This window comes from Cetorhinus maximus, chromosome 15, assembly GCF_964194155.1.
Source record: "Cetorhinus maximus chromosome 15, sCetMax3.hap1.1, whole genome shotgun sequence".
Lineage (NCBI taxonomy): Eukaryota > Metazoa > Chordata > Chondrichthyes > Lamniformes > Cetorhinidae > Cetorhinus > Cetorhinus maximus.
In genome coordinates, this window is record NC_135893.1 from 86289644 (window position 1) to 86316121 (window position 26478).

Genomic DNA, 26478 nt, shown 5'->3' on the forward strand with positions numbered 1-26478 from the left:
TAAGAGAGGAACATGGCAGAAATACAAGAAGCTTTTGCTGTTGAATGGAATCTTCTATCCACTGCTAACTAGGGCAGAGTTTTTAAATAAATGATTTCCCCCCCTCCCCAAAATCAGTCACTCACAGTGTATCGTCCCATCAATGGAGAAGGTTGAGGAGTTCTGGATATATATGATGGGGGGCTGTCATCTTCACCCAAAAATTCTGGCACCTTTGTGGCATCGAAACATTTCTCCTTCCATCTGTTTAGTTTGGCACTAAGCAGTCCATTGACCTAAAGTAAAAAAAAATAATGGTCATGAAATGAAAATTATAATTTAAGATAATTTCAAATCGAGAAGCACAAAGAATGGATTTTATAGCTCATGAACAATGCTGTGCACACACCTGCATCCATATATTCTAGTTACTGCCTTTTTGGAGAGGGAAATGAAATTTGAATTGTGGATGCATGATTTTTCAGTTATATCAGAAGTGGCACTCTGGGTAACTCTTTTGCCCGGAGGACAATCTACCCTTGAGCTTCGTAAAACGTGAAGTGCAGCTATTTTCAGTTCCATATAGTATCATGGCTTCAAAGTTTGATCACAATGTTAGTCCATTATCATTTTATTTTTTTAAAAAGTGCACTAATTCAGCATGCTTTCAACACTTCAATCATACAGACCTTTTCATGGTAGTTGCTCAGGTCTTGGGAAAAGCTGCAATGTTTGTCCACTAGGAAGCAGAACCGTCTCTTTTCTTCAAGAAGGGCCTCTTTGCAACCTTCAGTGATGAATCTCTGAATTTCATTTTCCCTTGTGCTGATGGTTGCTAAAAACTGGGAAAATATACACAAATATCAATTTTCTCTATTTCAAAATCAATAATAATTTCTAATCAGGTCATACCTTTTGTGATTCTGGTTTCTTCCAAGATCTGTCAGGATATTTATGACAATTTTATTATAGAAAGAATTTGGAGAGTTACTTTTAATGAAGACTTCTTTTTAAAAAAATGCATGATGTATTCTCATGAATTAGAAAAGAGATAACAACTCAAATGGTGGTTGCTAATACCAATGGTTGTATTTCAGAAATTAAAGATTTCTTCCAATTAAATTGAAGAGCAATATTAAACAATCAGAAACTGGCATTTGAAAATTGAAGTGCGTGTGAGGGGCATGAGAAAAAATCTATCAGGGACAATCACAGCTGAAATATCACCTTTTGGAACTCGGATCAGGATAAAGGCAACATGATTTGCAGTCTTTAGATTTAGAACAGAAATACTGCTCCAGTCACCCCTCATATATTTTACTTTTTTTTTGTTCTGATTGCAAGAAAGATTTTCAACATGGAGCATAAACAAATACCTCTAATAAAAATAAACATTTTTTCTAGTCATTGGCAGTATAACTTCCCCACTTTATTTTCAAATATACCAATTTGTACATGCTTTTTACTCCTTACTCTGAAATCCATTAATAGAAAGCAATTTGAAGGCAAGGTACGTGCAGCCTAACTGTTTCCTGGTTTTATTTCAAGGACAAACAGATGACAGTGATGCAAACCTGCACCTTCTTTATAATACGGGTATGTTTCCATTACCTGGAGCTGTCAAGTTATGATGAAGCTTACATTTTAGGGGAGAAGGAGTGTAGTTATTGGAGATTAACGGTAAAAACATCACTCAAAATAGTCCAAATGCTAAACAAGAAGTGGAATTATGCCTATAAAAACTCAAACTTTATTAAAAACATGAAGTTTGATAGTATATGCAAATAAATCAGGGATTCAATGTCACTTCCAGAGTGCCAATCTCTTGTTCATTGCTAAATAAACTAGCAGAATTCGATCAGAAAACCAAATCTACATTCATTAACTAAGGAATCATACCAAAGAAACATAAGGACTTCCACTTTATCAGGATAAAGGCACTTCCTCATTGCAAAATTGTAGTGCTGGAATCCACGTTATTCACAAGAAATTGATGTTTACACAAATCAGAATCTGTTAAAATTGGAGTTGGTCTGATAGACATTTCTTTAAAGGAAATTGGTCTGACATTTTGAAGGAACTGAAAATTTGACAGCTTTTGCTTGTTGTAGGTATAACAAACAGCCTCAAAGATAGAGTTGCAGTATAATAGGCTTATTTAATTATGGGCTATATGAATTTGATTAAGGAACCATGGTAGCATCTTAGCAAGTAGCTATAATTAGTGTTCCATTATTATTTTTAATTCAATCTTGAGATGTGGGCGGCACTAACAAGGAAGGCAATTTTTGCCCATGCTTAATTCTCTGAGAAAATGTCAATGGCAAACTAGATTTTCACATTCATTATCATATTGATGAGTTTTAATTGGAGAGGGCAATATGGAACTACCAAAATTGAGTTTGCATTGTTGACAACCACATATATAGCTGAAAAAGTGGGAAGTAAATTAATGCGAAATAAAACCGTACTCAATGCAGTCATTGATAATACTGTTTGTGTAGCTTAACACACATTAAAAGGTATTTTTTCAAAAATGACATTCGCTTAATTTGAGGCAATTTAAGAAGCATTCAACGTGGAGAATGATCACTTATACAATAGGTAATTTGAATGTGCCATAACGTAACGTCTTAGAGGCCCTGCAGGAAAAGGAGATGCTGGATCCTGTCGGATGGTTCCCCGAGCAGACTGTCAAAGTCATTTGGCAGAATGCCTCATCGCCAGAGCTTTCCAACAAGCACCAAGATGTAGCTTGGCTGGTGGTGAGAAAGGCCATCTCCCATCAGATCCTTCCAACACGCCAGGAGTCTCACCCCCTCTGCACATTGCCCTCGAGGTGGCTGTGGTGGGGACAAGACCGTTGTTCACCTCCTTGTGGATTGTGCCTTTGCAAAGAAGGTCTGGAGAGAGATGCAGTGGTTTCTGTCGAAGCTCATCCCGAACAGCGCGGTGACACAGGACTCTGTGCTCTACAGGCTGTTCCCAGGGGGACACACCGAGACAAACATCAACTGCAGCTGGAGGATCATCAACTCGGTGAAAGACGCTCTTTGGTCTGCCCGAAACTTGGTCTTCCAGTGCAAAGAGTTGTCCCCGACCAAGTGTTGCAGACTGGCACATTCCAAGGTCCAGGACTATGTGCTGAGGGATGCACTAAAGCTTGGGGCAGCCATCACAAAGGCGCAATCGGGAAAGGTCACTGTCTAAGACCTTTCCGCCATAGTGCACCGAGGGGCTGGGAAAGGTATAGACCCCTCGGGCTGTACGGCTCACAATGAATGTATGCAATGAATGCTAATTGTAGTATAAGTGTATTGAAGCACCTCAGAGTGCAACATGAGGTATGTTGATAACTCCAATACCATTGCACTGTCTGATTGTCTGTAATGACCATATTGAAATGATTGTAATATTCATTGATTGTATTGAAGCACCTCGTGATCCATGTGTAAAAGTTGAATCTGATTGCACTTTTTGTGATGGCGATTTAGAAATCTTTTGTAATGTTCTTCCAGATGTTTTATGAATGAATATATTTTTCAAAAAAAAAATTTGAATGTGCCATAGAAAGGTATGTAGCAAAATATATGCGCAATTGTAGAATCTTGCATCACAGAAAGGGGCCATTCAGCCCATCATGCTTCTGCAGGCTCTTTTATCCAATTTAGTGCCACATCCCTGCTCTTTCCCAATAACCCTGAAAATTAGTTCTCATCAGAACCATGATAGAGTCCCCCTTGTCCTCACTTATCACCCCACCAGCCTCCGCATTCAAAGGATCACCCTCCACCATTTCTGCCAACTCCAGCATGATGCCACCACCAAACACATCTTCCCTTCACCGCCCCCGCCCCCCAACCCTGTTGGCATTCCGTAGGGACCGTTCCCTCTGGGACAACCTGGTCTACTCCTCCATCACCCCCTAAAGCTCAACCCCCTCCCACGGCACCTTCCCATGCAACTGCAGAAAGTGCAACACCTGCCCCTTTACTTCCCCACCTCCTCACCATTCAAGGGCCCAAACACTCCTTTCAAGTGAAGCAGCACTTCACTTGCACTTCACTCAATTTAGTCTACTGCATTCACTGCTCCCAATGTGGTCTCCTCTACATTGGAGAGACCAAACGCAGGCTAGGTGACTGCTTTGCGGAACACCTTCGGTCTGTCTGCAAGCATGATCCAGACCTCCCTGTCACTTGCCATTTCAACACCACCCTGCTCTCATGCCCACATGTCCATCCTTGGCCTGCTGCAATGTTCCAGTGAAGCTCAACACAAACTGGAGGAACAGCACCTCATCTTCCAATTAGGAACTTTACAGCCTTCCAGACTTAACATTGAGTTCAACAACTTCAGATCATGAACACTCTCCTCCTTCCCCACCCCCTTTCTGACTCCCTTTTTTCTAATAATTATTATATATTTTTAAAAATATTTTTCTTTTCCCACCTATTTCTATTATTTTTTAATTTATTTCCATCTGTTGTTTTATCTCCACCTTTTAGCCTATTTTGATTCCTTCCCCCCACCCCACCCCCACAAGGGCCATCTGCTACTTGCTCATCCTGTTTTCCACCCTTAATGTCACCATTAGCACATCCCTTAGCTAATATCACTGCCGTCAACACCCCTTTGTCCTTTTGTCTATGACATCTTTGGCAATCTCTCCTTTGCCTCCACCCATCACTGGCTCTCTATCCAGCTCCACCTGTCCCACCCCACTTAAACAGCTTATATTTCACCTCATTTCTATTTCTCTTCAGTTCTGATGAAGAGTCATTCGGACTCGAAACGTTAACTCTGTTTTCCTCTCCACATGTTATATTGCATTGGCCAAATATCTGCCCATTTCACCCGTCTGTCTATCCTCCTGAAGACTGCTACTACCCTGCTCTCTATTTACCATTCTCTCAAGTTTTCTAACATTCGCAAACTGAATTTGTAGGTTCCCATACCCAAGGCCAGGTTATCTTTAAATAACAAAATGAGAAGTCCTAATGACAACCCCTGGGAGATTCCACAGCATGCCTATCTCCAGTTCGAAAAATCCATTCACTGCTACTTTGTCCCCTAAAATTCAGCCAGTTATGCACCCAAGTTACCATTATCCCTTTCATACTATTTGTTTCTATTTTCTGAATTCTTACTCTCAGTAAACAAACATTTGCCCATTTTCAGAAGAGCGGGATGAAATATTTTTCTTCAAATAAAGAGCTTTTTCTCACCTGCAGGAGGAGGCCATTCAGCAATTTGTGCCACTCTACAACTGGAGTGATATATTAATCTTGTTGCCTTGCTTTTTGCCCCACATCTTGTCATACTTTTCCCATTCTAATAATGGTCTCTACCTCAATAGCTACTCGCAGTAAGGCATTCAATGTTACAATAACCTCCCTGGCAAAACTTTTTTTTCTAACTTCCCCCTTCATTCTTCTAACAATCCTCAGTCTATAACCCTTTGTTATTCATTCATGGACCGGCAATATTATTTATTCACTATTTATCCTCAGAATGTTGAAATAGCCATTCTATCTTTAGTTTCATGAATTCTATAAGCTCCAGCAATAAAACCCCTAATTTTTCAGAACCTGATTCCTGTATCATTTCAGTCAATCTTCACTGTACACTTTAAAGTGGTTCCATTATCCATCTGATGATGGGATGCCCATAACCTCACATGACACTCCTCTGTGGTTCAACCTATGTTTTACATTTAATACCTCTAAGTATAAGTCTGGTTGCCTATTCATGGCTGTTAAACATGTCACCTTTTTAAAAATTGTTCTTTTATATTTCAGTGCTTTAATTGATTAACACAGATTAGGAAAAATCCCTGGTTTAATCCCTAGTAGATACAGTGTTGGTGGAATGCAGCAGGGGTATCTCAATCAGCCTCAGCTAGGTCCCTGACTTAGGAAGGAGAATAAAAGTCAGTTAACTTTCCCATGCTTGAATGTCATCCAGAAACCCTTGTTAGAAGTGAGCTTGTATGAATGTTGGTGGAGGGCAAAAATCAAACTCAACTGTGATGGCTCCAGCAGTTGAATTACCAGTGCTACTTACTACTGCAGTACACAAAAGGATAGTCATTTGGCCACAGTATCGTAAGAAATATGGATTCTCGTGGGACTGCATCCAAGTGGTTGGTTTTGAGGGTGAGGAATTAGTGGAAAAGGAGGACTTCATTGTTAGGCCCTGTATTTACCAAATTTCAGCAGTCAAAGTGTGAAAAAAACAGTGGGGAAGAGGCGGAACTGGCCAAAAGGATCCCCTTATAATGTTCGTATTTTTGTTGTTGTAGTCAGCCTATTTTTCAAACTATCTTTTTCCCTGCCAAGTCTCTGCTACACTAAACCAAGAAACGGCAAATGGCACTACCTTACACAATGGTCAACTGTATTTAATCATGTGGCTCCTTCGTTTTACTTCATTCTAATTATTATGTAGGGAGGGGATATTAATTTCCTGTCTTTTAGCTAGATTCTGATCCCTGCTGATAAAGTACAGTTGGTTTATCCAATTCCACTTTATCACCTACAATAATCACAGTTTGAGAAAAGTTATTTTAGCAGTGTAGAAGCAGCTTAATTTTGCATCTAACCATGCCGTGCCTGACCTAGGAATGCTTGATGCCAGCACTGGGTGCATAAAAAGCAAATATTTTGTTACCACCACTAGCATCTTTTATATTAATGAACAAAAAAAAATCACATACAAACAAAAAATGACTTCAACAGCAATTGGCACATGAAACAGTATCTACACATTTGAAAGAAGAAAGGGTAATAAATCGCAGAAATCTCTTCAACAGGCTAAATAGTATGGGCTCAAATTTACAGTTTCAATTACCATCACTTAGTACAGTCTGAAAGATACATCATTCTGAATAAACTGAGATCTTCCATCAAATCAAGGAATAAAATCCAATTAATTGTGAAGGTAACCTAAGTTCTACATGAAAAATGTTGAGAGAGTCTCAAACAGCTGTCAGTGAACACTAGGCCTTAACTTACACCTTGTGTATGAAGTAGATCCAAGTTCAATTACAGTAAACACAAAATAAAGCATTTCACCAAAGTAATGTACTTAATTGTTAAATACAAATTACTTGACATATACTCATTTCTTTTATTGTTCAAATATAGTTAGAAACCATTTCTCTTGCTACAAGTGTCCAAACATTTAACAGGATTGCACAGGATAGAAATCACATGGAAACTTCTTTATTTTAATTGACCACAAGCATAACCCCCATCAGTTGAACAAAGAACAATGTGTCCAATATATTAGCCACCAGTGGCTATTTGGGAATCCAAATGCGGCTAATTGTATTTCTGGTTAACAAATAAAAACGAGTAATACACAATGTTGTTGGGGGGGCTTGCACAGCGTATGCATGTGTACTTTAACCTTTTTGTGCATTTGCTGGTAAAATGGTAAGACAAAAAGGAGGGCAAATGAGTGTTTTTTAATCATTGAGCATTTTACTTCCTTGGTTACTTGATAGATGTTTAAGTAAATATACAGATGCAAAATACATTTACCTGTATTGTGTGACTGCAGCAAAATAACAAAACAATGTGCATGGTTGAAATGATGTCATTGTAGCCACAACAGTGGATAGTCAGCACTTTCTATTGGAAAACACGGACATAAAACAGCAATACTACCATGGTGATGGAGGAAGCCCAAGTCCCTCCTCCAGCTGAAGGAAACCCACTGGGAATCAGAAGGATGTTTCTGAAAATAACAAACTGGATGGCGGAGTGAAAGGGGAAGGATTAAAAAAATAAACAAGTTGCAATTGATGAAAATCAGCAAGAAATTAACTTGAATGTATATAGGACCTTTAATGTAAAGAAATACCCCAAATCACTCACATACGAATTAGGGGGGTAGGCCACTCGGCCCCTCGAGCCTGCTCTGCCATTCAATAAGATCATGGCTGACTGAATGTAACCTCAACCCCACTTTCCTGCCTACCCCCAACAACCTTTTACCCCTTGTTAATCAAGAATCTATCTAGCTCTGCCTTAAAAATATTCAAAGACTCTGCTTCCACCGCCTTTTGAGGAAGAGCGTTCCAAAGACTCTCAACCCTCTGAAAGAATTTCTCCTCATCTCTCTCTTAAGTGAGTGACCCCTTATTTTTAAACCGTGGCTTCAGAAAGAAGAAAAATTTTAAATCTGATATGTGGGTTGCAGGAAACCTGTGTAAGTCAGTGAGGATAGGGCTGAGATGGTTGACTGGGTCTTTGGGTAGAATTGAACACATGGAGCAGATTTTTTTGGGTGAGTTGCAGTCTATGGAGGGTACAAAGTCCCCAGTGAGAGCATTTGTTGAGTTTGGCGATAATAAATCAATAAAGTTTTCAGCAATGGAGTGCCTGAAATAGGAACTGAGGCGGTCTATGTTGTGGAGAGGGAATAGGACATGGGGTTTAATGTTCAGTTTAAATAGAACACCAAAATTACAAACAGTGTTGGTTTAGCCTAAGTGTGTATGAGGACAGGAAGGAATTACCGACAAGGGAGAAGAGTTACATTTACAAAGTATAGCTTAATTATTCTTTAACATATTTGATTTTCTCAAAATACAGCATGCTTGGTTACAGTGAATGTTATACTCCTGATTGCCAGTTGGTGAAGGAAGAATCCAAAGCCAGTATTTACTTGGGATAGATTTATTCAGAGTGAAACATTTCAGGTATATATCCCCTGACACCACTCAACATGTGTCAGTAAGTGTCTCTTTATATGTGCTCAAGTAACCATCCAATCAATGCCCTCCACCTGTAGGTACTTAACTTCATTTGATACAATTAAAAGTATATTCCTGTTAAATAATTTACCTAGTAACTCAAATGATTACGAAAACAAATTGATCAGCACAGTAAAAAGACAGCAAAGTCCTTGAAGTGTACTGCTATGTTGAGAAGCATTGCTGATCACTCTCATACATGTTAAACAGTTGAGGAAATAGTGCTGAGCCTCCATTCACCAATGTTAGCAGTTGCAGTTTTCTCTATTCATTGTTCTTGTCTCAAAACTACTACCTTGAATGAAGCAACGACAGGCTTTTCAAGTGATAGGAAGCAATGGTGCAATTATTGGGAACTTCTTTATATCAGTAGTAGGACGCTTGTGCTGGCAATTCCTGACAATTTACTAAATCAGCTAAAATGAACAGTGGGAAGTTGTTTACCCAAATTTGGTAAAATCTACAAAATTATTTTGGGTTGCCCCTGGCTGTGACAGAACCACACACAAGGTACCAGCAATACAATCACTCACTAACAACAAACTTAAAGCAGCTATGGAGTCACCCTTTGGATCCAGTTATACTAATTTAGGAACAATTAACAACTCATTAGTAATACATTGCCCTTTTAAAGGTTGGATTGTGCAGATGAACAATATTACAAGTTAAATAAAAACAGAAAATGATGGAAATGCTCAGCAGGTCAGACAGCACTTGTAGAAAGAGGGAGGTAGGGTTACCATTCCAGGTGTATGGAACATAGGAACAGGAACATGCCATTCAACTCCTCAAGCATGTTCCACCATTCAATGAGATCATGACTGATCAGGCTCAAACAAAAAGATCATCGACGTGAAATGTTAATCTACACCTTCCTCTCTCTACGGATGCTGCCTGAACACTGAGAATTTTCAACATTGTTTTTAATTTCAGATTTCCATTATATTGCTTAATATTACAGTTCAGACAGCTGTCCTTCAACATAGGAGAGTTGCCACTCAAATGATCATTACAATCAAGCTGCATCGATTACAATAAACAACTGTAATTATGTGGTTTCTTGTTTCAGAAAGTAGACTTTTGATTGTCAAAGCAGGTTATCACGTCAAATCACAGGTCAAACATGGGCAGGTAAACTTCCTGCTGATTACCGCCCTCCCTCAGCTGATGAATCAGTGCTCCCCCATGTTGAACACCACTTGGAGGAAGCGCTGAGGATGGCAAGGGCATGGAATGTATTCTGGGTGGGTACTTCAATATCCATCACCATGAGTGGCTTGGTAGCACCACTAATGACCAAGCTGGCCGAATCCTAAAGGACAGAGCTGTTAGACTGGGTCTGTGGCAGGTGATGAGGGAACCAACAAGAGGGAAAAATATACTTCACCTCATCGTCACCAACCTGCCTGCCCGCCCCAGATGCATCTGTCCATGACAGTATCAGTAGGAGTGACCACCTCATGTTTGTTGTGGAGACAGAGTCCCACCTTCACATTGAGATACCTCCCATCGTATTGTGTGGCACTACCACTGTGCTAAATGGGATAGATTTCAAACAGATCTAGCAACTCAAGACTGGGCATCCATGAGGGTCTGTGGGCTATCAGAAGCAGAATTGTACTCGAACATAATCTGTAACCTCATGGTCTGACATATCCCCCACTCCATCATTACCATCAAACCAGGGGATCAACCCTGGTTCAATGAGGAGTGCAGGAGGGCATGTCAGGAACAGCACCAGGCATATCTAAAAATGAGGTGTCAACCTGCTGAAGCTATAACACAGGATGACTTGCGTGCCAAACAGCACAAGCAGCAAATGATAGACAGAGCTAAGTGATCCCACAACCAATGGATCAGATTTAAACTCTGCAGTCCTGCTACATCCAGTCATGAATAGTGGTGGACAATTAAACAACTCACTGGAGGAGGAGGCTCCACAAATATCCCCATCCTCAATGACGGGGGAGCCCAGCACATCAGTGCAAAAGATAAGGTTGAAGCATTTGCTACAATCTTGAGCCAGAGGGGCTGAGTTGGATGATCCATCTCAGCCTCCTCTGGAGGCATCACAGGTGCCAGTATCCAGCCAATTCAATTCACTCCACGTGATATCAAGAAACGGCTGAAGGCACTGGACGCCGCAAAAGGCTATGGGCCCTGACAATACTCCGGCAAGAGTACTGAAGACTTGTGCTCCAGAACTTGCCGTGGCCCTAGCCAAGCTGTTCCAGTACAGCTACAACTATGGCATCACTAGCTATGTGGAAGATTGCGCAGGTACATCCTGTGCACAAAAAGCAAGGCAAATCAAACCCAGCCAATTACCACCCGGTCATCAGTAAAGTGATGGAAGGGGTCATCAACAGTGCTATCAAGCGGCACTTGCTTAGCAATAACCTGCTCAGTGATGCCCAGTTTGGGTTCCACCAGGGCCACTCAGCTCCTGGCCTCTTTACAGCCTTGGTTCAAACATGGACAAAAGAGCTGAACACCCGAGGTGAGGTGAGAATGACAGCCCTTGACATCAAGGCCCCACTTGACCAAGTGTGGCATTGAGGAGCCCTTGCAAAACTGGAGTCAATGGGAATCAGGGGTAAAACTCTCTGCTGGTTGAAATTATACCTAGCTCAAAGGAAGATGATTGTGGTTGTTGGAGATCAGTCATCTCAGCTCCAGGACATCACTGCAGGAGTTCCTCAGGGTAGTGTCCTCAGCCCAACCATCTTCAGCTGTTTCATCAATGACCTTCTTTCACAAAGGTCAGAAGTGGGGATGTTTGCTGAAGATTTCACAATGTTCAGCACCATTCATGGCTCCTCAGATATTGAAGTAGTCCATGTCCAAATGCAGCAAGACTTGTACAACATCCAGGCTTGGGCTGACAAGTGGCAAGCAACATTCGTGCCACACAAATACCAGGCAATGACCATCTCCAACAAGAGAGAATCTAACCATCGCCCTTTGATGTTCAATGGCATTACCATCACTGAATCCCCACTCTCAAAATCCTGGGGGTTACCATTGACCAGAAACGGAACTGGGCCAGCCACATAAATGCTGTGGCTAGAAAAGCAGGTCAGCAGCTAAGAATCCTGTGGTGAGTAACCCGCCTTCTGACTCCTCAAAGCCTGTCCACCCTCTACAAGGCACAAGTCAGGAGTGTGATGGACTACTCCCCACTTGCCTGGATGAGTGCAGCTCCCACAACACTCAAGAAGCTTGACATTGTCCAGGACAAAGCAGCCCGCTTGATTGGCACCACCTCCACAAACATTCACTCCCTCCACCACTGATGCACAGTAGCAGCAGTGTGTACCATCTACAAGATGCACTGCAGGAACTCATCGAGGCTGCTTAGAGAGCACCTTCCAAACCCACAACCACTACCATCTAGAAGAACAAGGGCGGCAGATAGATAGGAATACCACCACCTGGAAGTTCCTCTCCACGTCACTCACCATCCTGACTTGGAAACATACCACTGTTCCTTCACTGTCGCTGGGTGAAAATCCTGAACTTCCTTCCTAACAGCACAATGGGTGTACCTACACCACATGGACTGCAGCGGTTCAAGGAAGCAGCTCACCACCACTGAAAGGCAACTAGGGATGGGCAATAAATGCTGGCCCAGCCAGCAAAGCCCACATCCCATGAATGAATAAAATAAGTAGAAGGATTCCACTGCACCATTACAATACAAAATCAACACACTTTCTACTTTTTGACCTAGAAATACTGGTACATTCTTCAATATTTATCACTGAAAAAATATACAAGATGCTAGTTTTACTCCATGTTGTAGCTTATAATCGGTCAGCCATATCCTGATGCCAACACAGATTCTTCACAAGTGGCCACCTCCTTGCTTCTCTACCTCAGGGACACTTAAATCAATGTTAAATATTCACATCACTGCCCATGCTAAATATGAACTGCACATGATTTTCAGAGAAACAAACATGAAAGGTTTTGCAGTGAAGAACTCAATTCTGCAAAGCAGTATTAGCTATGACCCAAAGAAGTACACCCTTCACCACCAAATCATAATTGCATTGTTGAAAGTGAACAGATTAGATTCTGTACATTGGAAGAGATAGGTGACAGCAATGGGATAGGAATTAAACTGTCAGTTTGTACACAGAATAATAAACTAATACCTACCTCCATTTCTTTATTTTCATATTTGTATGCATTTTTTGTTCCTTGACTTTTTCTCCTAAGTTTTTTGAGTTCTGCTTGAGACTTCTCAAGGGAATCCAATTTAGTTCTATGTTCTGTTTGGTACTTTTTAAGAGTTGCCTGCAAGCAAAATTACATCAATGTGTTAATATGCAGTTTTTTGGACTCCCAAAAAACTTCAATTGATCGGGCTATCTTGCAGAGCAATAGCAGTGAATTCTAATTGGTTTAAGATTTTACAGGGTTTCGAACCTAGGAATAATTAACATTGGCCTAATTCACAAATCTGCTGAAATTCAGATAAGCATTAATTTAATCTCTTATAGCTATTCCCATTATGCATTCTTAGTCTTTGTTACTCTGCCTTTTTAATATTAAAATAACAACTTGCAACAAGTCCTGTTCACCCATCACTCTGTCCTCACTGAACTGCATTCACTCCCTGTTAAGCAGTGCCTTGATTTTGAAATTTGCAACCTTGTTTTCAAATCCCTCCACAGTCTTGCATCTCCCTATCTTTTTAATTCTCTTCAGTCCCACAACTCTCAGATATCCACTCCTCTAATTCAGGCCTCTTGATCATCTCTGATTTTAATTGCTCCACCAATGATGGCCATGCCTTCAGCTCTGGACCCTGAACTCTGGGCTCTGAGACACTAAATCTCCCTGCCTCCCTACTTTTCTTTCCTCCTTTAAGGTACTTCTTAAACTTACGCTGTGATAATGCTTTTGGTCATCTGCCCTAAAATTTCCTTATATACCTTAGTGTCAGATTTTGCTTTATGAAGCTCTTGTGAAATGCCTTGGGGCATTCTGTAATGCTAAAATTATTAAATAAATGCAAGTTGTTATTGGAGTAGTAATACAACATCTGAAAATTAAATTGAATAGCATTCCAGTGATCATGGAGTAGTTTTCATTTTTTGGGTTAAAAGCGGATATGCTGAGACAAGAATATAAAAGTGGCTATGTAAAAGTGCTATATTTTTTGTTGTCTTAGTTCTTCCTGCAAGCTCAATTACCTTAAAAACCAAAGAAAAACAGCCCCAAAAACCCACCACCAGGATGGTCTGAGGGCCCTTAGCTTCTTCCTTGAACAGAGGCCCGAACAATCCCCATTCACCACTACTCTCCTCCGTCTGGCTGAACTTGTTCTCACACTGAACAATTTCTCCTTTAACTCCTCTCACTTCCTCCAAATAAAAGGTGTGGCTATGGGTACCCGCATGGGCCCCAGCTATGCTTGTCTCTTTATGGGGTATGTGGAACATTCCTCGTTCCAGTCCTACTCCGGCCCCCTCCCACAACTCTTTCTCCGGTACATGGATGATTACTTCGGTGCTGCTTCATGCTCTCGTCGGGACCTGGAAAAATTTATTAATTTTGCTTCCAATCTCCACCCCTCCATCATTTTCACATGGTCCATCTCTGACACTTCTCTTCCCTTCCTTGACCTCTCTGTCTCAATTTCTGATGATAGACTGTCCACCAATATCCATTACAAGCCTACCGACTCCCACAGCTACCTCGACTACAGCTCCTCACACCCCGCTTCCTGTAAGGACTCCATCCCATTCTCTCAGTTCCTTTGCCTCCGTCGCATCTGTTCTGATGACGCTACCTTCAAAAACAGTTCCTCTGACATGCCCTCCTTCTTCCTTAACCGAGGTTTTCCACCCACGGTCATTGACAGGGCCCTCAACCGTGTCCGGCCCATCTCCCGCGCATCCGCCCTCACGCCTTCTCCTCCCTCCCATAAACATGATAGGGTCCCCCTTGTCCTCACTTATCACCCCACCAGCCTCCTCATTCAAAGGATCATCCTCTGCCATTTCCGCCAACTCCAGCATGATGCCACCACCAACACATCTTCCCTTCACCCCCCCGGCGGCATTCCGTAGGGATCGTTCCCTCCGGGACACCCTGGTCCACTCCTCCATCACCCCCTACTCCTCAACCCCCACCTATGGCACCTCCCCATGCCCACGCAGAAGATGCAACACCTGCCCCTTCACTTCCTCTCTCCTCACTGTCCAAGGGCCCAAACACTCCTTTCAAGTGAAGCAGCATTTCACTTGCATTTCCCCTAACTTAGTCTACTGCATTCGTTGCTCCCAATGCGGTCTCCTCTACACTGGAGAGACCAAACGCACACTGGGCGACCGCTTTGCAGAACACTTGCGGTCTGTCCGCAAGAAAGACCCAAACCTCCCTGTCGCTTGCCATTTTAACACTCCACCCTGCTCTCTTGCCCACATGTCTGTCCTTGGCTTGCTGCATTGTTCCAGTGAAGCCCAACGCAAACTGGAGGAACAGCACCTCATCTTCCGACTAGGCACTTTACAGCCTTCCGGGCTGAATATTGAATTCAACAACTTTAGATCTTAAACTCCCTCCCCCCATCCCCACCCCGTTTCTTCCCCCTCCCTTTTGTTTTTTTCAATAATTTATATAGATTTTTCTTTTCCCACCTATTTCCATTATTTTTAAATCTACAACTAATACCTTGTCAGTCTTTCCACCCCACCCCCACTAGAGCTGTACCGTGAGTGTCCTGCCATCCATTCTTAATTAGCACTTTGCTTAGATAATATCACTACCTTCAACACCTCTTTGATCCTTTTGTCTGTGACATCTTTTGATTATCTGCTCCTATCACTGCTTGCTTGTCCCTACAACCAGCCCACCCTCAACTTCTCCCCCCCCGCCCCCCACCTTAAACCAGCTTATATTTCACCCCTCTCCTAACTATATTCAGTTCTGTTGAAGAGTCATGTGGACTCGAAATGTCGACTGTTTTCTTCTCCACCGATGCTGCCAGACCTGCTGAGTTTTTCCAGGTAATTCTGTTTTTGTTTTGGATTTTCAGCATCCGCAGTAGTTTTTTGTTTTTAACCCAAAAACCCAATATTGAGACAAACACAAGTTTATATTTGTTCTCTAATGTTAGTTAATCTAGTCATCAAATTTCTGCTGGATTTATTTCTGTGAAAGTAAAACGTGCTTTGCTAAGCTATATTATGACAGCCTTGGCACCTCTGTTTAGGTATACTTGAGCTTTTATTATCCAAGACATTCTTCAGTTATTGGCTTGTTGAAGTGGTTAATTATATGCTCAGGGAAATCACTGCTGTTGTTCATAGCACCCTTGCCTTTGAATCAGAGGGTTGTGGGTTCATGTCCCACTCCTGGAAACCAAGAAATGTGATTGTACTCGAAAGAATTGCAATCTGTGACTGTTGGTAACTCAAAAGAGTTTCCTGGCCAAGAGGTGTCAGCTGTGGCTCAGTTCATAGCACCCTCGCCTTTGAATCAGAGGGTTGTGGGTTCATGTCCCACTCCTGGAAACCAAGAACTGTGATTGTCCTCAAAAGAGTTGCATCACTTTTGAATTGTCTGTAAATTGGCTACTTGCTTGCATTGTGTAAACACACCATTAATATTTCAAACTTAAAACTAGTTGGGTGGGATTAAAGAAAGGATATGTCCTTTCGGTGTCACAAAACATATTGGATGAATATTCAGTATTGAGAAAGTTGAAGGACTTGTTTAAAAATAGAGGTTATATCTATATTTTGCAACAGAAGTGGCATCATCAGTAATCAAAACTTTGTACAAGTTACAGTTGTAGAATAAAAACGTTAGATACCTACATTCATGTATTTCACATCTTGATCAGTTTTTTTCTCCAATTCACTTATGATATCTTTGTGAAATTTCCTAAACTTGAAGATGAAAAATCAGAGCTTTTAATGAGAAACTACAACAGCAATAAGAAGAAAAACAAACTAACTAAACAGTGGTAACATAGCTTATAACTTAATATAATATTTCCTCACATTCAGTTACCATTGATATTCTAGCTAATGGTTGGACAGCAGTTGTGGGGGCTGATATTCATACAAAATCCCAAAACTGTTCTAGGCAAAAGTTAAAGGAATGGCAATGTAAATTTCTCAGTAGCTTGGTTTGGAGCTTTATGGGTGACCAAAACAAATGAATTTCCCCTATACATTTTAGAGCTCCTTGAGCCCCTGAATTCTCTATTCAAAGGGTTGGTGGGCATCCTGCTTTCAGGACTCCTTTGCCATCAATTTGTAACTGGGCAACAAAAGATCTACTCGTGGCTTAAAATTAATCAATCTTACTTTTCAAATGCTTGGGAAATACCTTGCATTATCTAAACAACCTCCTACAATTAAGTTGCTGAGACCAGGAACCCAAAGAACTGAGATCTGGGAATTATCATGCAACAGAACCAGGCTATTGCAGTTTAACTTATAAAAGCATAATAACCTTGAAGCACAAGCTTAAGTTGCAACTGAACAGTAAAGCCATTTAAAATTATTTCAAAGACTGCAAAACTAAAATGTTTAATATATACGTACATTATCTTCCATATCTATGTTGATTTTCTTGTGTACTTCGGATATCTCCATTAGGACTTGTCCTGTGGGACAATTAGAAAATAGGTTTAAGAAGCTGCTTGTTTTTATTAAATAAGATATTTGCACATAGTATTCCCCATTGTAAGTGATCATTAATTCCAAGTCTATCTTTGGTGTTGAAAGCAGAGACAGCTACTTCCTAACCTCCATCAACTGGATCATTCAACATCAACTACTGGGTACTGCTTAAGAAAGACAATCCACATTTACTTTTCTGTACCTATTTTTCCCCATTTGGAAGGAGCTACAGGCTATACTTAGTCTGGCTAAGATTGGGAACTAAACAGAATAGTCAATATTGAATCAGTATTTTCTGACACAGTCAGTAGGCTTGATTTTTAAGCCCCTAGGTGGCCAGGATTGGAGGCAGACAGGTGCTAAAAATAGCACTGCTGGCTGGCCTGCTGATTCCCTGGCTCCATCCTGCCTCCAGGCCATTTTGCTGAGGCAGGATGAGGAGGTGACAGGTAGCCGATCCACCTCATTCAGTTTCATTGCTTGAAATGACCTCCCAGTGGCTGACAGGCTTAGAGCCCTTGCCTGCCTGCCTGCCTGGGTGCAAAAGCCATTTTTAATTTAACTTTCAAAAAATCAGAGGGGGGTATCTCCATTTTGGAACACCCTCACGAACATACCTTCTATCACAGCCTGCAGCTGCTTTCAACTGAAAGGGTCTCTGATTGGCCCTCCAACTTTGAGAGCCAGCCTGATGTCCTCAACTGGATGAGCCTGCCCTCTGGTCAGCAATTGGCTGCTCAGGGGAAAATTGCATTGAATGACTATTTCCCCACACATTGCAGGCTTCTGATCCCTACTTGAGCTTGGCAAAGGGATTGAGGAGCCCTCAGATAAAATTTTGCCCAGTATAACTGTTCTGCCAGTCTATCTAAATGATTGTGTACATGATGATCTGAGAACATTTCCACTATTTGGAAAAAGTAGTCCTATTCAAGCAGTTTCATTTTAAATAAGTCTTAGGCTCTTGAGGCAAACAGAGCAATGGGTGTAAATGTATTTGCGAGTAGCTACAGTCTAGTGTCTGGGGGTTTGTGTAACAGCTTTAGTAGTATGGCCAGGTGCTGAAGAAATTTGGTTGAGGCGAAGCTTGCCTTTCAGTTGTTGAAAGGAGATAATTTGGCCTCAGTTGATAAATTGGTTTCACTTAGTAATTTCTTTTCACTCAAGACTTGGAATTAGCCATGGTGCAAATGCCTGGAATTCTCAATTTTGCCATACTGAGATGATGTACTGATAAGTCATGCAGGATTTCAGAGAGACAGACCTCTTTCCAGACTGACAATATTGTTGCTATTATTGAGATTTTCTTGGAACTTTTCAGTCTCATTAAGGGATTAGAAAGGGGACAACAGTATAGGCCAGGTGTTTTGGTGCATCCCCTGGCTACATGCAAGTTATTACTTCTGCCACTAAAGGTGGGCAAAGGTAATTTTTTTTGCACCTGTTATTTAGTCTGTTTGTAAACAATATATCTTAACACTACTGGAAATATTTCAACAAAACTTGGTATACCTAAGGCATGACCTAAGGAAGAACTGATGAATTTTTGGTGAAGATGCGGAGGCGGGTCCTGGAATTATTTAAAGAATCCGTTAACATTGGGAAATAGGGCGAATTGACTTTAAGAATGCTCTGGGTATTTTTAAATTTAGAATGTTGCTGCCTTTTTCAGAATGCTGTGGATTGTCTCAGCTGCTGTGGTGAAATTTGTCACAGCTGTCAAAATGTGAACAGAGTTGTCAAAGCAGCTTGTTGGACATGGATTGGCCTGAAGCCTCCTCAGCGAGATAGATACACTTGATGAAAATATTTCTTTTTTCAGCTTTGTAGTTACAGCAAATCAACCAGGCAGAGAAAAGCATCACAAAGAGCGGGGTAATTGTAATAACATTGAGTTAACAGAGTGTGGAGTCTGTGCTCTACTGAGTGCCCTCTTCACTTGTTATCTGTCACTACTCATCAGAAGATATACTTTCCCAACCTCCATGCAAAGTTCAACTCTACCCATGTGACATAGGCCAGTCAGAATGGATAATGTACCAAGTGTGGTGAAGCTTTAGGGATCTTTGAAAGGTCTGGTGCCTTTTCCTGAAGTCTACTTACCCATACAGCCTCCCCACAATCCAGTAGCAGCCCTTCCAAGGTGGCAAGAACAACTGAGAAAAAGTGTTTTCCTCCGTTCGACTGGGCCCCTAAAACTCCATATAATGGAACAAACAACTCTCTAAGTACCTATGGAAGTAGAACCTTGACTAACTCCCAGGCCTAGGCAAACCTAAGGAATTCCACCAGCTAGCATGAAACTTTTAAAAGCTTGTAGTTCCCAGTATGGACTAACAATACAAAATTTCAATATCTCAATATATGCAAGCACTAGGCAACAAAACTGTACAGTGATTTCATTAATGTACTAATTTGTCTAAAGAATTTTTTCACCAGGCTGCAATCTTCTGCAATTTATTATGTCACATGCATATAAGAAGTTAGAGGTTCACTAGACACTCCCTAGTGCAATCTTCCCTATTTGCCTAGCAACAAATCAAGACTGTTTAGTAAACATTAAGCTTTGTCCACTGAGCAAAAAGTAGGGAGCTCCAATGAAAAGAGCTGGCAGAAGGTGAGTGATTGAAGCAACAGTGGGTCATAATTATTGTACGTATCTATGATTACTCATAAATGATTAACGTAACATCCCAATGAAAGAAAAATCTAAGAGGAGTATTGTTTGTTCAATAACTTTCCTCAATGCTTACCAGGGGAAAAATACAAAATTTCAATGATTTTTTAAAGTAAATTTTACCACCTCCACAGTGATCTGCAAAGACAAAGGCTCTTGTTTCCAGGCACACCCTCCTGGTATTTACCCAATGTTAAGTGCACCTACGTCACAACTATTACTGCAATCAATGAGGCAGCTTTAGGATATGTGGAATTTCTCCCCTTGGTGATGAGTCAAGGTTAAGCAAGACCTGTCTCCATTCAGATAAGGATAACAACCTTTTTAAAAAAGGTGAATATTTGTACAGCTTTTTTCCTTTTTTAGGTAATGAGACATTTTCTTATAATTTTAATTTGTACCAATGCCATAACATATTGTCTATTGTATTTTTTAACCTATTTAAAAAGTATTGGTGTCTAAGACAATCAATTCCAACAATTTATCATATACTAAAAATCATTTAGGGAAAGTTTATCTATATTTAAATCTAAAGGAATTGGAACAACTGGGAAAATATAAGCATTTCCCAATTATTATTTGGTAGCCCCAGCCAGTTTAAATTTAAATTCTCCAATTAATTATGGCACTGCTACTAAACACTGAAAGAATATTAAAGGGTAACTTTACCTTTGCTTTTTTATGATGCACATTATATTCTATTTTTAAAGGAAACTTAGTAACAAGAAATTATATAGGTGCATTTATATAGCAACTGTCATGACCGTAGGTCGGTGCAAAGTGCTTTACAGTGTACAAAATACTTCTGGACTGTAGTCACTGCTCTAATTTAGGAACACGAAGACCAATTTGTGCACAAAGTTTCCATAAATAGCATCATGATAACTAGATAATCTACTTTTAGTGATGTTGACTGAGGGATAAACATTGTTCAGAACACACAGGATAAATCCGCTGCTCTTCTTTAAAATAATGCCATTTTACGTCCACCTGAGGGGGCAAATAGTTTCCTGATTTAACATCTTCTCCAAAAGATTTTACCTCCAACAGTGCAGCACAGCACTCCTTCAGTACTACATTGAGTGTGTCAGCCTAGACTTGCTGTGCTGAAGTCTCTGGATTGGATTTGAACCCACCATCAGAGGACATTGCTACCCACTGACCTACGGCTGATCGGTTCTCAGTTCACAGAATTTTTTTTCTTCAATACCTGGAATTAGTCAAGTCAAAAAGAAAAACAACTGCAGATATAAGTTAAAATACCCCAAAGCTTTAAGTTACACCGGAGGCGAGTTTATAGTGAGCCACTAACATTAACAGTTGGGTTTTGTGGCAGTGCCTGAAGCTGGATCCCTAAACTTGGTTTTACCAACTGCTACTTCCATCAATATTCCAGTATTTGAAAGGATATAACTACTGTTTCTAATCTGTCAAATGTTCACCAAAGAACAAAAAAATTGGAAGCGTAAGCCAGTTAAAAAGGTTAATGCATAAACAAAGTTATAAAGATCACTATTTAATCATGTAAATCTCTAAACAGAAAACAGAATGCTTCCTTTCACATTGAAAATTGTCCCCTTCAGTTAGATAATCTAGATAAGCAGAAGTCAGTATCAATACTCACCATTTTTTAAAGTCATTACAATTTTAACATGATAATTTTTAGACCACCCTGCACAAACAGTTGTAAATTTCAAACTCCTACTCATAGTTTCTAACTAGTCTCATTGTATAACTGCATTCCTAAAAGATGTGATTTAAAGACTCAGTTGACAAGCAGAGAAATTGGCTTGCTGTCAATTTAGGGTTTGCTTTCACTGTGCCACAATTCTGTGAAAATTGAGCTGTGTGGGGTTGGGAGGGGAGGAGAGGGAAGAGGAGGAGGATACATTACATTAGTGCAGGAAATGAAACATACAAATTAGGAGCAGGAGTAGGCCATTTGGCTCCTTGAGCCTGCTCCACCATTCAATAAGATCATGGCTGATCAAATTTGAACCTCAACTTCACATTCCTGCCTATTTCTGATAACCTTTCATCCCCTTGCTTATAAAACACCCAAATTCTTTAAATATCCATTAAGTTAATCATCACAAGTAATCTCTTTAGGCTGTCACAAAGCTAAGAAATCTTGTGATGGGTTACTTGCTTTGCAATTCCTACAAATAGCAAGTAGATTGATTTCAACGTTTAATATCTTTATGGGGGTAAAATGGAAGGCACAAATCAGATGTTAAAGTATACTTTGGGGTAATTCATCATAACGGCCCTATCATTAAATACTTTCACACAAAGATGATCCGGGACAGAGAAAGCAGGCTTTCTCTGATGTCTAGATATATAGATTCTAACAAATAGCGTATTCCTACAGTCAATCTTAATAATGCTATAAAGATGGTCCAGCCAGAAAGCCATTATCTGGGCAACGTGTTTTAATTTAAAAGCAAAATACGGCAGATGCTGGAAATCTAGAACAAAAACAAAAATACCTGGAAAAACTCAGCAGGTCTGACAGCATCTGCGGAGAGGAACACAGTTAACAGTTAACGTTTCGAGTCCGAATGACTCTTCATCAGAACTAAGGAAAAATAGAAAAGAGGTGAAATATAAGCTGGTTTAAGGGGGGGGGGGGTGGGACAGGTAGAGCTGGATAGAGGGCCAGTGATAGGTGGAGATTGCCAAAAGATGTCATAGACAAAAGGACAAAGAGGTGTTGATGGTGGTGATATTATCTAAGGAATGTGCTAATGGTGACATTAAGGGTAGAAAGCAGGACGAGCAAGGTACAGATAGCCCTAGTGGGGGTGGGGTGGGGGGGGAAATCGAAATAGGCTAAAAGGTAGAGATAAAACAATGGATGGAAATAAATTTAAAAATAATGGAAATAGGTGGGAAAAGAAAGATATATATAAATTATTAGAAAAAGGGGGATCTGAAAGGGAGTGGGGATGGAGGAGAGAGTTCATGATCTAAAGTTGTTGAACTCAATATTCAGTCTGGAAGGCTGTAAAGTGCTTAGTCGGAAGATGAGGTGCTGTTCCTCCAGTTTGCGTTGAGCTTCACTGGAACATTGCAGCAGGCCAAGGACGGATATGTGGGCATGAGAACAGGGTGGTGTGTTGAAATGGCAACGACAAGGAGGTCTGGGTCATGCTTGCAGACAGACCGAAGGTGTTCCGCAAAGCGGTCACCCACTCTGCATTTGGTCTCTCCAATGTATAGGAAACCGCATTGGGAGCAACGAATGCAGTAGACTAAATTGAGGGAAGTGCAAGTGAAATGCTGCTTCACTGGCCCTCTATCCAGCCCCTTAAACCAGCTTATATTTCACCTCTTTTCTATTTTTCCTTAGTTCTGATGAAAAGTCATTCGGACTCGAAATGTTAACTGTGTTTTAATTTAAGTTTGATCATGAGGATACTCTCCGATAAATACTTGAAAGGAGTGGCCATTGAAAGGTTTTATCCTGGATTTTAAAAAAATTCTCTTTCAATACCAATATTACTAAATGAAAGATGGCAAAAGTCCTGTGTGCCTATCATCTGTACTTGCTGACCTACACTGGCTCCCAGTCAAACAACTTGAATTTAAAATTTTCATTCTTGTTTTCGAATCCCTCCATGCTCTCACCTGCCCGCCCCCCCAAGTGTAGCCCTTTAATCTTCCCAGATATCTGTGCTTTTCTAATTCTGACCTTTTTAACCAAATTTAATCGCTCTACCATTGATGGCCACACTTTCTGTTGCCTAGGCTTGAATAACCTCCCTGCACCTCCATACCTTGCTTTCCTCCTTTAAGACATTCCTTAAAACCTCTTTGGCCAAACTTTTGGTCATCTGACCTAATATCTTCTTATGTGGCTCAGTGTCATATTTTGTTTTATTATGCTGCTGTGAAGTACCTTGGAATATTTTACTACGTTAAAGGAGGTATATAAATATAAATATTCAAGAAGAGAAACGAGTCCGATAATACAGGAGTCTCCTTGCTGCCTATCACAGGAAAGATGATTGCAAGGATCCTCCTCAATTGCCTCCTCCCAGTGGTTGAACAGCTCCTTCCAGAGTCATAGTGCAGTTTTGGCCCATCCAGAGACACCATAGACATAATCTTCACTGCACGGTAAATCCAAGGAAAAATGCAAGGGACAGCACCAACTGCTGTACATGGCCTTTGCAACCTCATTAAAACCACTGTCAACTGTGAAGTCTTATGGATTGTCCTCCTCAAATTTGGCTGCCCTCAGAAATTTGTCACCATCCTCCGCCTACTCCACCATGACATGCAAGCCATGATCCTCACCAGAGCCACCACAGGCCCTATCTCAGTGAATATTGGGGTCAAACAAAAATGTATCATCACACCAACCCTCTATCTTCCTGCAGCAATATTGCACCTCACCTACAGCAAATTACTCACAGGCATGGAGATAATTTACAGAACATACGGGAAACTGTTCAACCTATGCCGCCTTCAATGCAAAACCAAAATCACTCCAACTTCAGTCACTGAGCTTCAGTATGCAGATGACTGTTGTGTGCACTCACTCAGAAACTGAGCTCCTGGTCATTGTCAACTAATTCGCTGAAGCATATGAGAAAATTGGCCTTTCACTGAACACCCGGAAAACTAAGCTCCACGGGGTGGGACATATCGTTCATATGCCTGATACCAGACTCCTGAAGCAACTATTCTACTTGGAACTCAGTTGCGGCAGGCAGGAGATTCCCAGGAGGATAACTTTAGGGATGTCTTCAAAGCATCTCTGAAGAGGCCAATCAACCCTGCAGACTCATGAGTGTCCCTGGCTTGTGACCATGCAAAATGGAAAAGGCATTGGGAACATGCAGAAGCAAAGTCAAGACATTGGAGAGGGTGCACAAATCTCTCGACAACTCATCTGCCCGACCCTCCAAGCACTACCTGTCCGCACGTGGTGGAGTTTGCAGATGGCGTATTGGACTTATTAGCCATCTCAGAGCCCAACGACCAGAGAGGAAGCCAGTCATTTTTGATCCTGAGGGACTAAACCAAGAAGATGGATATACAAATAAGTTGTTGTTGTTTTGCTTGTTTAAAGTTTAAGCCTTCAGGACTGATAATTCACGGCGAAAATGAGAAGCAAAAATATATTGCTTGGGCAAAACAAATGACGACTATAATAGAGATTTTAATGGAGAGCTACTCTATTATATTACATCTAATTAAATTGTGGATATTTAATCTTTAAAGAGTAGCTTGTTTGCTGGATAAATAAGTCTTTAAAAAAGAATTGCCGATTTTACAAGGGTATTCTGACCCACTAATTATACAATAGAAATTAAGTAATTCCTATGATTCGGAAGCCCTACTCAAATAAACTTTGATCATATCCTGCAAACAGAGGGAGTAACATTAAGGAATGAGCACACTAAATGTGCATGACCTCCAGTGAGATTATACATTAAAGAAAAATCAGATTAATAAACTATAAAAGTTAGACCATTGATAACATATGGAACACCAAGCAGTAACAACATACAGAAATAAGCACAGGTTCACCATCCATGTAAATCTGACTGAACAATCTTCAGCAGAAGAATTTCCTTACAGTTATGGTAAGGCTATTGCCAGTAATATTTTAATCAATAAAATGTTTTGCTGATAAATGAATATTGAATAACACTATCACCATGTCCCAGCTTTCTGATTGGTCCATGCTAGCCAGGTGGTATTATCTTTCCTTTTCTTATCAGGAATCGATCAGCTTCCTGACCCATAAGGAAATAAACCAGTCACACAAGTCTAACTCCTGGAATCCATCCAGCACCATTGAGGCTCCTTCACTATCAGTAAGCAATACCACAAGGAATTTAATAAGTGAAAAGAACTGTCCAAAGAGGTTCTTATTATGCTTAATTTGACAGTAAAATATGAAACTAATTTTTCAACAAACAATTCAGAAATAATTGATCTGCTTATTTTGTTTGTAAAATAAAGGCTGAAATGTGAAATATTGACCTGGTGGTTACGGTTATTCTATTAGAAGTTGTCTTTCACCATTATCTAGCATGAACAGCAAATACCAAGTGCTTATATATAAGATTGAAATTTATTTTCGATACAGCTGAACTACTAGAGATGTGTAAATGACCTAATGCTATCACCAATTATGTATGAGGAGAATAACCAGCCTACAGCAATAACAATAAGTTACCTAACTGTAGTCATGAGTTGAATACTTTGAAACCAAATTGTTGCCTATTTTAGAAGGAGCTTGTTAGGGGCTGGGGAGCGGGGGCGGGAGAAATCTGGCAAAGTAATTTAAGTTTTGATTGGAGCAAAACACAGTGCGCCAACTGCTTAGTGTCTGTCAGTGCTAACATGTCCCCTCTGAACCAGAAGGTCAAGGGTTTGTGTCCCATTCTAGA

General features: G+C 40.6%; 1 protein-coding gene across 1 annotated transcript in view; it reads right to left on the bottom strand.

Moving 5' to 3' along the window:
• baiap2l1a (BAR/IMD domain containing adaptor protein 2 like 1a) overlaps positions 1-26478 on the bottom strand; it is a 143175-nt gene that overhangs the window by 69267 nt on the left and 47430 nt on the right. The window contains exons 4-8 of the mRNA XM_078558878.1: positions 17314-17375; positions 16579-16650; positions 12908-13045; positions 669-821; positions 126-275 (exon numbers count right to left, since the gene is read on the bottom strand). Of these exons, the coding sequence (XP_078415004.1) occupies positions 126-275; positions 669-821; positions 12908-13045; positions 16579-16650; positions 17314-17375 (575 nt within the window). The remainder of the gene's footprint in view (positions 1-125; positions 276-668; positions 822-12907; positions 13046-16578; positions 16651-17313; positions 17376-26478) is intronic.